This window comes from Atta cephalotes (genome assembly GCF_000143395.1).
Source record: "Atta cephalotes unplaced genomic scaffold scaffold00044, whole genome shotgun sequence".
NCBI lineage: Eukaryota > Metazoa > Arthropoda > Insecta > Hymenoptera > Formicidae > Atta > Atta cephalotes.
In genome coordinates, this window is record NW_012130108.1 from 231,998 (window position 1) to 247,186 (window position 15,189).

General features: G+C 34.8%; 3 protein-coding genes across 3 annotated transcripts in view; 1 reads left to right on the forward strand and 2 right to left on the reverse strand.

Moving 5' to 3' along the window:
- The window catches only part of LOC105622355, a 43,734-nt gene extending 43,111 nt beyond the window's left edge, over positions 1-623 (reverse strand). Inside the window, exon 1 of the mRNA XM_012203777.1 lies at positions 330-623. Within this exon, the coding sequence (XP_012059167.1) occupies positions 330-623 (294 nt within the window). The remainder of the gene's footprint in view (positions 1-329) is intronic.
- A 1,722-nt stretch (positions 624-2,345) lies between these two features.
- On the reverse strand, positions 2,346-10,685 carry LOC105622356 (breast cancer type 2 susceptibility protein homolog). Its single transcript, XM_012203778.1, has 13 exons — positions 10,631-10,685; positions 10,446-10,554; positions 9,634-9,769; positions 8,284-9,207; positions 6,206-8,028; positions 5,303-5,453; positions 5,018-5,230; positions 4,736-4,946; positions 4,481-4,656; positions 4,152-4,411; positions 3,879-4,062; positions 2,973-3,251; positions 2,346-2,765 (listed from the first exon to the last, which is right to left on the reverse strand). Exons 1-13 carry the CDS (start codon positions 10,683-10,685, stop codon positions 2,346-2,348), a joined length of 4,941 nt encoding a protein of 1,646 aa, XP_012059168.1.
- A 1,474-nt stretch (positions 10,686-12,159) lies between these two features.
- On the forward strand, positions 12,160-13,836 carry LOC105622357 (mediator of RNA polymerase II transcription subunit 27). Its single transcript, XM_012203779.1, has 4 exons — positions 12,160-12,332; positions 12,416-12,685; positions 12,911-13,211; positions 13,702-13,836. Exons 1-4 carry the CDS (start codon positions 12,160-12,162, stop codon positions 13,834-13,836), a joined length of 879 nt encoding a protein of 292 aa, XP_012059169.1.
- The last annotated feature ends 1,353 nt before the right edge of the window (positions 13,837-15,189 follow it).

Below are 15,189 nucleotides of genomic sequence, written 5' to 3' on the forward strand. Positions count from 1 at the left end.
TAGACAGAGAGAGAGAGAGAGAGAGAGAGAGAGATAAAAAGATGAATTCTCAGATGAAAGGAAATGCGTATAATCTTTGTGCATTCACCTGTACAATGCGGCTAGCGCATTCCTTTGGGCGAAATTATTTTTACACGCTCGAGAATCTTTAGTATCGATAGTATCTTTAGTATCATTTCTTATAACCCTCATACATATACAACAGAATACCGCAACATCATCTCCAGGGAGTAGATGATATTTCACGTGCGTAGTTACCGTTACCGCAATATTAAGAAAGAATCGCGTTGTGAAAGAAAAGACTGCAAAACAGTACAAAAGGCATTCACCTCCTTCGGCTTCGATTGCTCCCAGAGAGTGGTGGTTCGCGCCGCGGCGGCCGCGTCGTCGCCGTTCGCCGGTCTGCCGTCCGCGAAATTCACGAGCGAGAAGAAATTGTTGTTCCGTCCGTTGTTGTTACGGTCACCCTCGTTCCTCTCGACGTTGTCGAGCAGCTCGTAATCCAGGGACTTGCAGTCGCGGCCGCTACTGATGAAATTTCGCGCGAACGCGCTCTTGAAGAAGCGACCCGGCGAGACTTCGCTGCCGAGAGCGAACTCCACCTTCGGGATCTCGCTCGTCATCTCGCGCTGCATCGATGATGTAAAGGAGGAAACGAAACCCTACGATTAAACGCACCGCGGGAACACTGACAGATGCTGCGAGCCGCGGTGCACCGCTCTACACACGGATAACGCGAACATTCGCGACGTGTATCATCGCCGCGCGCACGGATCCCTCGGCCGTTGGCGTCGAGGAGAGAAAACAAAACACAACACGACGATGAATTGTCTCCCTAGTATCCGACGCGTCGCGCGTTGCCTTTTAAATCGCCATCCATCCACCGGGTGATCGAAGGGAACGATCGGAGGGTAAATTATGAACGAGACGCACGGTACGCCGGCGCGTATTAAACTGAGCGCCAATTCCACGCGCAGTCCTTTTCTAGTTTCTCCTGCCTCTGTCGGCTCTGTCTGCTGCGAGCGCATGCGATCCAATCGCATGACGGTCCGAGAGGATCTCCGCACTCGATATATCGAGTATTATTCACAAGAAGAGGAGAAAAACTGTTGTCTTCTCTCGCGGCATTTATTGGCACGAGACACGCTTGATTCGAATTGAAAAATAAGCGAAAGTATTAAAAGTGTAAAGCATTAAAAATTGTACGTGTGAAAAAGTCAAGAGGGAATTTTTGTCATGTAGTTTAAAATCATTAAGTTTCTTTCTTTTGTTTCTTTCCCAATATTTTATAGATATAATAATTATGTTAACTATTTATAACAATTATGTCAAATGCAACTTTCATAAATTGCTCCAGAAAATTTTCAAAATCTTTTAAATCAGTAATGTTTAGGCGAGTGTAGATGTAGTGAAAATGACCAGCTGCAGAGGAGTAACAGCTGGGCTAACACCTGGATATATCTGCGGATTTACGAACGGCTTTCTCTCTGAATAGTTTAGAAATTATAAATCATAATAGTGAATTCAGAGAAAATTAAATAAAAATTAAGTAAAAATTTAATAAAAATTAAGTATATTTTTTTTCTTGTAGAAAAAATATTTCATCATGTACTTTTTTTAGCTTACTTTTTATAAAAAGCTACAAAAGCTGTTAAAGACTTGGATTTTACAATTTTAAAAAATATATATTATAAATAAAATTTGCTTGCCTTGTGATGTAAATATTGATTGAATTGAATTGAATATTTATCTCGTAGAAGCTAGCAATATTTTGTCATAAGACTTTTTTATTTATGTTTTACAAAGTTATGAAACCTGCTAAAAAGTCGGATTTTGTATTTTGTAATTTAATCTTTAAAACATAATAAATAAGATTATCTGCATCTCGATTACTATGATATAAATATCAGAATAAAATGTTTGCCTTCTTTTCCCAAAAAATTGCTCGCGAATTGCAAACGATTCTCCTGATTACGAATACCGCAATTATATTGCTTCTTAATATTTTTTAACCGTAATTTGGTTGAACAGAAATTTGTCTTCGATAATATTTCCTATGTATCTTCTACTGATTTTTAACATAATAATAATTATGTTATATAATTCGATATTTCTGATAAATTCTAAAATAATTATGTCCTTAATTATGTTCGTAATAAAATCAAGAAGATTAGAGTTGAATTAGAGCTGGATCGAAAATATAGGAAAATGAAGTAATAAAACTACTTTATTATAATTATAAAATAGTTGTTTTTAATGAACATTTAATAATTATTAACAAATATACACCTTTATGACATTTATCATTAGAATTAATAACAACGAATAAACACAATATAAAATAACTATGAATGCTTTTCCGAAGTACTGGACTTTAATTCCTCGGGTTGATTAACTTTCGTTGTCTCCTTTGTCGAGTTTATATCTAAAATGGGAAGGATAGGTGATCGAAAATCCAAACATATCCTCTTTGAATTTCTTAGTATAATAGGAGATAGTTGGGGCGCCTCGCCGTATTGTTGGAGTTTTTCGAGTCGTTTCTTAATCGAAGGATTAGATGGGATAAAACTCAAGCGGTTGTCCATTCCCAATTTCGGCGTCGCCAGCGGCGACGTATAGTCAACCAATTTTTTGTCGGCGCTTGACGTCGAACTGTACATTTTAATCGGAGTATTTTTACTCGCCGAGTAGCGAGTAGGCGTCGACTTCTTTTGCAATTCCACGTTAAGCTCGAAAGTGCAGCTTTCAGCGTACTTAATTGGATCCTTAAAAGTTAAATTTAACACGTTTATAAATTGAGAAATTTTTATAAAAATAAAATAAAATAGGAATTGAATTTAACGGAGTACGTTTTACAAGCAAAAAATTAGGTCTGTTTAAAAAAACCTATAATTAAAAGATTAGAAAATTATTATATTAAAATTATAAATTATACAAAATATATGATAAAAAGCGGAGATAATATAGCGTACCATGATTCGGTTTCGCAGATTTTCGAAGGATTCGTATAAATGATTTCGGCGAGGATTGAGCGTAAAAGTACTTCTATCCGTGCAATACGCTGCTGGGATATTCCATGAAGTGGCTCTCCGCCATTCTAAATTGCTGCAAGCTACGATAGATCCGACAGTAAGAATCTCTGTATAACCGTAACTGGGTATTCCTTGCCAAAATAATATTGAAAGGTACGAAGATTCGTTTGAACCTGCTTTACAATATGCCAAATGTACAGCATCAAAGTCTCTCATACCCTACAATGTTTCCATATAGAATATTATGTTAAGAATTGTAGATACAAAATGATGACTCAAATCAGTAAAATTCCGAAACATCTCTATTACTTAATTGCTTAATATTATATCTCTTTGCAAACTATATATTATCTATTTTATTATAACATTCTTATATTTTGCAAACCGTTATTTTTTTAATTACCGTAGAAACTTTAGAAAATATTAAAACGTAACAACGGGGACTAATGAAAATTTTAACTTTATAAATAATTGAAGCTTTTTTTTTGTTAATTTATGTAAAATTGTTCTTTAATCAATTGGACGTTTTAGCTTTGAGTTATTTTCAGCAATAAAAAAGACAATTAAAAGATAAAAATGTATATATCAAGAACATAACTAAAAAAATATTTATTTTCCTTTTTCTCTGAATGTTTGACCTTTTAATTTGTTACTGAAGATGATTCAAAGCAGAATCGAAACGTCCAACCAAGTAATTTGAATAAAGAACAAATAATTTGAATAAAGAACATTTTTACATAAATTCATTAGCGCGTTCAAACTTTAATTAGCCATCGTTTTCATATTTTTTTTTTATAATTTCGAGAGTACTTTAGAATCTTATTCAAAAAATATGATAACGCTTACATAAGGAGCAGGACCGACTGAACAGACAAGACCAACCGTATCAAACTCTCCATAAGGTGGAACGAACTCGGAATTTGCTATTTCGTCTAGCGATGTGCACACTCTAGCGGGATAAGACGCATCGCGCATCCTTCCCGGTTTAAAGATTGCAGACCGACGCGCGGTAAGTTGCAATTCGGTACCCCTGTTGAACAATTACGCTCGTAAAATCCAACATTATGCGCTATTACATCCGCGCAGCGATACAGTTACTCCTTTTTACGAGAATTCTACCTCTTTCCGGAAGCCACAATGTTGCAGAGCGAAACACACGCGCCTTCTTTGAGAGCATCGACAATCTCCTCGCTAGGCGACCAAACTGAAAGAATGGCATTCGCATTTTCATCACACACGCGAACTTTGAGCAACTGAGAAACCTGTCGCGGTCCCGGCAAGCTCTCGCGCAATTTTGACTGCATCTTCTGTTTGAATCGTTCCTCCTTCTGTCGTAATTCTTGCAGCAATTCATCATGTCGTTTCTTAGAGACGGATTCCTATTTATAACGAATACATTGACGGTTTCAAAGAGAATTTACAAATAAGATTAATCGAATCGCATATACCTCCGTAGACAAGTTTTCGTAATCTTCGCTCAGTTGAATTGCCATATCATCAGTTTCGCCAGAAAGTCCTTTTCCTTGAAAGTCCTCCGCTTGAGCATAAAACGACTCTATCTTGGACCAACATTGCTGCTCGTATTTATTTTGCGCTTTCTCTTCGCTTTTAGCGTTTCTGACAACTGTCATGGGAAGTAAGACATAAGAAAATTAGATCGCTAACTCTCCCTCTGGGACGAGTTAGATTTAAACGTGTCTTACTCGAATCTCCGGATGCAGTTTTCTCGTAATATAACATCGGATACACTCTAGCGACGACAATCGTCATTTTGCCGATTAAACCGCCGTTCGGACACACGTTACGTAACTTGATGGGTATCGGCCCCGAACGCGGCGCGTATCCTAATTTCGTGTCCCATCGTGCGCGCCTGGTTGAATTCGTGTGCAATTTTAAACACACGTCAGCCGGTGCCTAGACGATAAGAAATCAAACAACTAACTGGTTGCTTTTCGCTTCCAATTCCGATAAAAATCGACGCCTACCTCGAGTGGATAGAAACCTTGGTCGCAGTTGAGTAATTCTGCGCCGGACAACAGCAATTTCGTGCCCTCTCTTATTTTACCAGTTGATATATTCTTCACCATACCTATATCGATAGAGGCATTTGTACTGTACCAGCCATCGGTTAATTCTATTCTCCATTTCGAAACTCCTATACGCGGACTCTTCCCTATTTCCATACTTACGTTATTATTCTGTAAATTAAAATACGTGAAATACGTGCTATTTGTCAATGAAATTGATTCAATATGATTGATATATATTACTTCTATTATAGATGACACGCATAAAGTCATTCTCTTAGACGGAACGTCGTCCTTTTCCAAAATGCGTCTTATTGCCGGTCGCTGAGACCGGTCGATTTCTCGATCGTACCGATACTTTAATTGTGCCATAACGTATGAAGGAGTTAATGCCCTGAAGTATAAAAACCATATAAAATAATTGTGTAATCCTTTTCGTAACCTAGACGTCTCTACCCCGGTTTAGAAACTGTTTTACTAAAACAGTTTCGTTATATTATGCCGGTTCCAAGTGGCTTAGTTTAGCTTAGAGATGGTTCGCGTGCTGATTTCGTTATACAGGGTGGGTAACTAGAACGATTTTCAGAATGAAATAACAATATGAAATAGAACTTAAATATTAATTTCTTGTTATACAATAATAGGAAACAAAATGCTATGACTACGTTCACACAAAACAGTTCAATAAGCTTCAGTGATTCTTTATTACAATTATACACTTATTGTTAGATCCAGCGAAAAAAAAGTTAAAAGCAAAAACTAATCACAGTAAAAATCAGTAAGAGCTCAACTACTTTTTATCTGCTAAATACATTCATTATTCAAATATACTCAAACGCATTCTACTTCTACTTCTTATAAAACTTTTCTACTTCTTATAAAACAAGAAATTAATATTTAAGTTATATTTTATAATTAAAATAAAAATATTCATTATAATTTGTACTTGACTTCCGCACTGAAGAGGATTCAGAATCAAAACATTTACAATTAACTTGGATGATAAGAATTCCAATTGTTTGCAAATTATATCTTATCGCCTTATAAAGATATTATTTACACACTAATTCATATGGGTAATTTACTTATATTTGATGTTATATATTTCATTTTAAAAATCATCAAGTGATTCACCCTGTATTATACCTGGGTAATTTGACCGAACCGAACTTCATTCGGTCCATCGACGCTAATTTCCACACGATCCATCGGTAATGATTCTCGACCCAGCGTGCGGGAACGAGATTCGGATCTACACCCGGACTGGCAAGAAATGCACGGAGGAACTCCCAGATTCCCGTATATCCATTCTCATCCAGGATTAAACGTACACTGTCCTCCATCTCTATTCCGCGAACGTTTCTATGTGCCACATCGTCCCCATAAAAGTCCGAACAACGGAATTTGTATGTCGCGGCGGTCGCAGCGGTGATCTCCAGGATTCTCGGTGATATTCGTCGATCGATAAGCTCCTGATAGGAACACGGTATGGGCGGTGCGTCACCGCCGATCTGCCTCATCGACAAACGAGCGTTAGAATTAATCTGCTTATAACGGTACAGGTGACCCATTGATTGCTTCGATCCTTCCGATTGTGCTCGTCTCCTTTTCGCGGTGATTATCGCCTCCTGTTCTAACGCGGCTGTTAAGCGATCCTGTAAAATCTTCGTCGATTGATCAATAAAATCCATCATCATTTGAGTGTTGCCATACTCGCTCAATCCCGCATTATTGCCTTTTGCTTTTTCCTGCGTGACTTGCGTTGGTTCCTCCGTATTTAATTTATCGTCCTCAATCTTTCCACAAGTCGCGCTTCCTTGCACAACATTCTCTTGCAATGTTGCATTTTCATTATCTAACATCTTGTTATCAGCTCGCGATGCATTAGATTCATCCCTTTGATATCCTAAACTCTTTCGCTTCCTCAAGCTGGACTGCCTTCCTATAATAGGACTACCCGCTGTTTCTGATTCTGTTGATTCTATTGAGTCCGTTTTAGGCGATCCTGAGGTGGACTCTAAAACAGAAGAGGCTTGCCTTTTTTTATCAGGATCTCGATTTTCGTCGTTGTCCGTCCTAATACTCGTATTATCAAAAAATAATTTTCTTCCTTGAAATTCGCTGCTGAGACGAGCCCTTTTCGTTTCGGACGTGTAATTCCTGCCCTGCGGTGTGCTCCCGTCTACATTAGTCTCGCTTAGTTTGCGCTTTTGCAACGATGCGCGCCCCAAGTCAGGATTACTTTCATCCAGGCAGTCGTTGGAGAATAATTCTCGTGCTGTTAATGCAGCATTGTTCGAAACCGGTACCTCTTGACCACTTGCAGTTTGCAATCCACCATATGGAATTGCCAAGTCGTGTTTTTTAATCTTTTCTTCATCGCGATCACTATTTTTAATAATATCCATTTCTAAAGAGCAATCTAATTCTGCAAATAATACTTTTGCTCTGGATAACGCTCGTTCTGAGATATCAATGTATGTTCCACCAGCGGTTTGAAATCCAATACTTGGAATTTTTACCTCTTGCATGTTTTCTATTTCGTTGATTTTATTAACTTTATTTGCAATTACTGGTTCCACTTGATCATCCAATCGTTTATCGAATATTTTTACTTTCGATATCTGTTCAGAAATACCAACAGCGCTACCAGGAGATTTAAATTTAATATTTGACATTTTTATCTCTAATCCTTTCGTTTCTTTATTATAAGCATTGGTTTCCTCTGCAACGACTACTTCTACTGTATCATCCAAATGTTCCGCGAACAATGTTCTTGCCTTGACCGGTGATTCTCCTAAGATAAATTTACCACTAGTTGCAGAAAATGATGGTAGGGTCTTAATTTTTATTGTTGTAGATTTGTTATCGGTAGATCTCTCATAATATTTTATTAATTCATCGTCATCAATATTGTGTGATTCATCCGCTAATAACGCTTTTGCTTTTAACAATGCTTTTTTTGAGATGTTAATAGGATTGCCACTGGCAGTTGATAATAAAATAGGAGTTTCATTGACTTCTTCACTAGAACTTTTACTTACAAGTGATTTTTTACAATCTGCAGTGTACACATTGTCATAATTTTTCAATTGTTCTATAAGTGGTTTCGGTTTGGATAATGCTTCTCTCGCAATATTGACGGAAACATTATTAACGAATGAAGAGGATGGTAAATCATCCGTTAATAACGCTTTTGCTTTTAATAACGCTTTCTTCGATATGTTAATAGGATTGCCACTAGCAGTTGATAATAAAATAGGAGCTTCATTGACTTCTTCATTAGAACTTTTACTTACAAGTGGTTTTTTACAATCTGCAGTGTACACTTTGTCATAATTTTTCAATTGTTCTATAAGCGGTTTCGGTTTGGGTAACACTTCTTTCGCAATATTGACGTTATTAACGAATGAAGATAATAGTAAATGTCTATCTTTCTCTTCATTAGATTTATTTCTTTTAGAGGGTGGTTCACAATTCTTCGTCTGCATTTCATCCATATCAAAGGTGGATTCATCCATATCTGCGAATAGTCTCTTCGCTTTAAATAACGCTTGCTTTGATATATTAATTGAAATACCACGAGCAGTAACAAACCCTATATTTTCATCCTTCTCAATGTTCCTTTCTTTGTCGATGTTCTGTTTATAGTTACATTGTGTGACAGTAGTCTCAATTGTTTTTTGATTGTTAAAAGTGTCCAAACATAACTCGTCTATTTTACTAAATGAGACATTGCTAAAGAACTCTTGCGTGGATGTGTTTAAACTATCAGGTACATCATTCGTAACATTTTTTGTTTCCTCATCATTACATGTGTTTTGATTTTTACCGAGAACTTTTGGCTCGTCATCTTTAAGAACAGTCTCAAGAGAAGTGGATATTGCAGCATTTGTAGTGTCATCTTGTGCTACAGAATTAGCATCGTCAGAAATAACAGGTGTTTCTACTTGTACATTTGCAGTAGTATCCTCATTGTCAGTTACAGCCAATGGGTCTATAGATATAGAAGATCTAAATATACGACGCTTCGAACGTCTCCGCGACGCTTTAGAAGCAATAACAGGAGAATCAGAAATAATTTTTTCTACGCTTTTAACACTTGAAACATCGGGTGTACGCTGTTCACCTCTAGGTGTTTCTTCTGTCTGAAATATTAATGATAAACGGAACGTTTTACAATCGTCGTTTCGACAATAATTATACAGAAATTTAATTCTGATCAATTTAATAATAATGAAAAGTAATAAATTGTGGTGTTCAACAAAAAATACAGCTGTTATAAGATTCTTTAAAATGATAGATTTATACATTTAGATCTAATGAGGCTCTAAATGTATAATTAAGGATAAGTAGAACTAAGGGCAAGACTGATCACAGAACTTTATAACAGTTACGAAATTTTTCTGCTGAATGCCATCGTTAATTACTTATTTTGAGTATTAAAAGTAATGAATTATATTTTTAATACTCAAAATAAATAGTTGATTACTATCTTTCAGTATTAAAGTAAATCACTGTAAGTAACAATACATAAGCATAACAAAGTTTATTAAAAAAAATGTATTACTAACTGTTGCGTTAATGGTTGATATCATATGAGGCTGAGCTTGTGGGGTCTCTAAGTCACTACTCCATTGTTCATTTATTTTATTTAGAAATGGCAACAGACTCAATGGTGTAGATGGAATTATGGCATCAGTTGGCATTCTGTCATTAACAATTTCACAAGTGACTAATAATGGATATTAAAATAATTTGTTTATCAAAAATATTATTGACAGACAATATAATTCAATAACTCTACTTATTTACAATATATTTGTTCTTGCATTTTCATTACTATATTGTATACTAATCTCCGTTGTAATAAAACTTCAAACAACATAATGAAAAATTTCTAACAAAATAAAAATGTGTCATATTGAGATTATATAATCAAAAGTATTATTGATAGACAACATTATTCAATGACTTTATTTATTGCAATAAATTTGTTTCCGTGAACAATTTATCAAAAAGTATTATCGATAGACAATGTAATTCAATCACTTTACTTGTTTGCAATAGATTTGTTCTTGCATTATCATTACTATATTAGGTGCTAATCTCCATCGTAACAAAACTTCAAAGTAAAATAAAAATGTCATATTGAGACTATCAAATCAGAAGTATTATTGATAGACATTATTATTGATGACTTTACTTATTGCAACAAATTTTTTCTTACAAACATCTTGTTTGACAGAAGTATTATCAATAAATAATATGGTTCAATGACATTATTTATTCGCAACAGATTTATTCTTGTTTTATCATTACTATGTTAAACGTTAATCTTCATCATAACAAAACTTTAAGGCAACAAAATAAAAATGTATCTTACATCATACTGGGACTGTAATCAAGTAACGATAAAGGTGTCTCAGACAGACTTAAAACTGAGGTATCCTGGCAGATGTTGGATCTATGTCTAATCTCCTTTTGTTCATCATCTAAAAATTCGTCGTGTAAAAAAAAAAGAAAGAAAGAATGCCATTACTGCCATAATTCGAGGGACACGATCATTACCTGAGAACAATTCGTCAGAGTCATCTTCGGCATTGTCAGTCTCTGATAGATCCATGGTCGGGTTAACGTCGTTTGTTCTCACGTTGTATTTGTTTACCTATCCATTAATCTATCTACGCCGTATTCCATTCGTTTGTTGCAGAGGCTGTGGTTAAACGTTGGGCAAGTTAGCCGTGAGAGTAGCCGATGAAAACTAGATGAATCAGCAGTTGATCGATCGTTCGGTCCCCACCAGTCCGATGACACACACGCAAATGCAAATATTGACAACTATTCGACTCTCTCACGTGGAAATATTTGTCTTTGTTTTGAATTTCCCTCATGTAACACGCGAACCTCTCGTATTGCACAACCATGCACAACGAAGGAAAAAAAAACACGCAGTTAGGTGACGATTCTTGGCGCTGTACGCGGCAGCGAGGGAAAATAGCCGGCCGTCTTGAATGATAACCAAACTGCCATCTAACGATAGAGTAGTAGATTTTAATTTAATACTTGCTGGTGCAACTGATTTGAACTTTAATTTTACATCGAAAAAAAACGTCAATTGGAAATTAACCGAATTTAAAACGCTGTATTCGTTCTCAGGATCTAAACGCTCGGTGATTTTCAACCGATAATTTATTCGCTGGGTAAAGTATGTTAAACGTGATGTATTTAGACTTGTAGGTTATAAAACGTCATATTGCACCTAAACATTAGGTTACAAATTATTTTCTTAATATTTGATACAGAGTAAGATATTAAACATTAAAAGCCACTGTCTATCAAAATTATATAATACTTTATTGTTTGATTCTCTTGGCAATTCTTAGATTATCATTCATGAAATATAATTACATCATGTCATTATTAAGATAGCTAAAGACTAACAACATTATTAACACTGTCAGCTAGCAATATTTTTCTAAGCTAATAGAATTATGATTTTAGAGCAAATTCCCATTCAATGTATCTTCTTTTTAAGCTTTGTTTCTGTCATTATAACTTGTCAATTATAGATGTGATTCCATTAATATAAGATTTACTTTAACCTTGGTTTAATTTACTTCCTTTTTTTTATTCTAAGACAGTTTCACTAGTAAAATTAATCTTGACTTAATTTATTTCTAATTTTTATAATTAAAAAAAAAGAATAAATTGAACCAAGAATAAAGTTAATTTTACATTGATAGAACTAGGCCTTAGTATAACAAAAATGCAATAGGATTGGAGCATACCTTGCCATCATAATGTGAGAAAGAAAATTCTAATGCAGAATAAAAAACAGGTCTATGACATTACAATGTAAGACTTACTATTTTATGTGATTTCCAATATTAGAAAAATAGCAGACTGTACTCAGCTGTTACTATAAGTTTACTAGCATAATATACAATGTACAGTTTATAATATATGCTCTTGACAAGACTCTTTGGCTATCTGAATAGAAAACTTAAAAGTATTGTACTGTAGATTTTTTATGTATTTATGAATATACTGTATATTGCAAAAAGAAATAAGAATATAATATTTCTGAAGGCTTGAGCATGGAGCAGCTGCAGACAGCATTGACCGCTATCAAGGTGCTCCGTTCCAACGTTGGACAAGTGTTCGATTCCCTTGGAAATGGCTTACGGGCAGAGCATGGAGAGGAGAATAAAGAATCCAAGTATTTGTTTGAGTTACAGGAACTGTTGACCACTGTGAATGTTAATTTGAGGTAATTTGATAGCGTTTGAGATCAGGCTTTATATAGGATACCGTAAGGAACAAATTAATTTTTGGCGTTTTAAAACATTGCAGGGACGTAGAACAGGCGATAAGTAGTTTAAATCCTCCACCAGGTCCATTTAATTTAGCTAGCACGACTTACCTTAGTCAAGAGACTACACAAGAAAGACAAGCGTTGTATAGCACACTTGTTAACAGTTACAAATGGACAGATAAAATTCACGAATATAGTAACGTTGCTCAATCCTTGCTTAGTCAAAACTCACTAAAGAGATCTTACACAAGTTCAAGTAGAACAAAAAGAGGAAGATACCAAACCAGCAATCATAATGTACCTCAGACGTAAGCTATTGTGATTAATTCTCATAATTAATGATAACCGTTAAAGTAGAGATTCTATAACGGAATCTGATCACGAGAAAATAGACTTTTGATTGATCATTATATATATCTTTCTCGTATATATTCTTTCTCTTGTTTTGACAAAATTGTTTGTGATTAGATTCTATTATAAAATCTTTAGATAAAAATAACGTTATAGATTTTAATCGGTTTTAAAATGTACAGGCAAGTTGACTCTATGATATCAACGTTTGATCGACTATTCAACGATATGACAGTATCCGTGTCTCGTCCGTTTGCATCGAATGCAGTGTTACATGTTACATTGGGACATGTCTTAAAAGCAGTAATAGCGTTTAAGGGATTGATGATTGAGCGGGTAGTAGTAAAGGGTTATGGTGAAACGATGGACCTATGGACGGAGTCTAGACATAAAGTCTTCCGTAAAGTAACGGAAAACGCGCATGCCGCGATGTTGCACTTCTATTCGCCTACGTTACCCGAGTTAGCAGTGCGATCATTTATGGTAATTAATAATTTATGGTAATTAATAATTTGTTAATAATTGTGTACTTGTATATTGTAAAATAAATATACGGAATAATATGATCATCATCAGTATAATCAATAGCAGTCTAATCGAAAATAATTTTGTTTATTTACTGACTGAGATCCAATTCGCGCTCACAAATTGTGAGCATTAATTTTGTCCACGTTTAACATTTAATAAACAAAGAAGAATTGATTCTTAAGCTTTAAGACGGTAATAAGCGGTCAATAGTAGTATTAAATGAATAACATATAAGAGATTTATAACAAGAGCATGGCGTATTTGTTTTATTAATACTGTTGAAAATTAACAAGATTATTTTTAATTAGACTGCTGTCGACTAATGCTATTAATACATTATTTTTATCCATATACTAAATCTAGTTAGATACGATCTTATTATCCGTTAGTTAAGGATTCCAATGCGCGATATATACGATTGTTATCATGTTTCTTTTGTTTTCAGACATGGTTTCATAGTTTAATCAATTTATTCAGCGAGCCGTGCAAACGCTGTGGCTTGTATTTGCACAGTGCACTTCCGCCGACTTGGAGAGACTTCCGAACTTTGGAGCCTTATCATCAGGAGTGCAAACCATAAGATACAAGTTTCTCGAAACTTGTGTTTTAAATAAGTATAAATCTTCGCAGGAACTTCGATAATGTACAGTAATAAAGCGTAATGACATTTGATACTTATTTTTCGTGAATGCATTTATTAATTGGAATATTGTATTGTATATATATTAAAATGATAGAATTGTGAATAAAATACTTTTCTCTATTTCAACATGTCGCGTGCTAATTAATCTCGCGATACTGTAATAATACTTCTATTTTTTTCATGTTTTTTTGTTAGGGAATGGTGACGAGGCAAGTAAAACATTTTCACAGAGAATGTAAGGGCTTTTATAAAAAGAATTCAATTACATAACACTTAATAAATGCAAATCGCACAAAATATCGCGCGTTCTATGAGAGAAAAATTGTAAAGTATCAGACGGTATATTAATTCGAAACAACATACGTCGTATCACGCGGCACTGCCGATCGCGCTCAAGATAGAAAGCTGATTAAATGTACGACTAGATTTTTCGTTAGACCTGTTAATAGTGACATTTTGAATTCCAATGAACTTATAATATTACACAGTAAAAATAGACGCCCCTTTTTTTCCCATTGTAGAAGCGAGATGATGAAAGGAAAGTATAATCGAACTTGATTATCGTTCAGCGGAGAGAATTGATGTTTAGTGCTAACTTTTAAGATCGTAATATACAAATGAGCGAGCGCGTAAACGTTTTTTTTTCCTTGAAATAGCTCTGCGATCAATGTGTATTTTTTTTTATTCCTTGTTATCTATATCTACGTATGTATACACTCTTAGTGTCGTTATATGCTATTTAGTTTTACATAATGCTAATTAGTATCATATGTAAATATAATTACGTTGTATTATAATATACTTTTCACATAACTGTACACATTCACATCTTGGAATATTGGCGCTCTCCTAAGGGGCGCAAGTCGTTTGAGTGGCAGTGAACTTATTTTACAAATCGTTATTGTAATCACTTATTTTGTTGGACTGTTCAAAATTTCTCGTTTTATCTTACTTTTTTCTCTCTTTTGTTTCATTTTGTTGAAGACTAATATTGTAATGCTCAATGAGTTTTAATAATGTATCATTGACTCGAAACCACTGATGCGATCATTGCTTATCTTCTTATCAAAGTTGTGATGAGTGCGAAATACATTATTATAGGTCTTCGCGTTTAAAAAGTAGTCTTTATAGTATATGCATATATGTATATATGTATACGTTATTACAATCTTTTTAGAAACGAATTATTTGTTTATAGTACTATACGTGGGTCAATTACAGACAAGTGAATTCATTCAATTCTTTTCGCTGATAAGAAGGGCCTTTCCGCTGACGTTCTCTCGAAACGAA

Bases quoted from the DNA above. Each gene is read 5' to 3' on its own strand.
- LOC105622357 (XM_012203779.1), top strand. From the start codon at position 12,160: ATGGAGCAGCTGCAGACAGCATTGACCGCTATCAAGGTGCTCCGTTCC. The intron at 12,333-12,415 runs GTAATTTGATAG...AAAACATTGCAG, and splicing joins ACTGTGAATGTTAATTTGAG to GGACGTAGAACAGGCGATAA. The intron at 13,212-13,701 runs GTAATTAATAAT...TTTTGTTTTCAG, and splicing joins TAGCAGTGCGATCATTTATG to ACATGGTTTCATAGTTTAAT.
- LOC105622356 (XM_012203778.1), bottom strand. From the start codon at position 10,685: ATGGATCTATCAGAGACTGACAATGCCGAAGATGACTCTGACGAATTG. The intron at 5,454-6,205 runs GTATAATACAGG...TTTATACTTCAG, and splicing joins GGTTCGGTCAAATTACCCAG to GGCATTAACTCCTTCATACG. The intron at 4,657-4,735 runs GTAAGACACGTT...TTCCCATGACAG, and splicing joins AACTGCATCCGGAGATTCGA to TTGTCAGAAACGCTAAAAGC.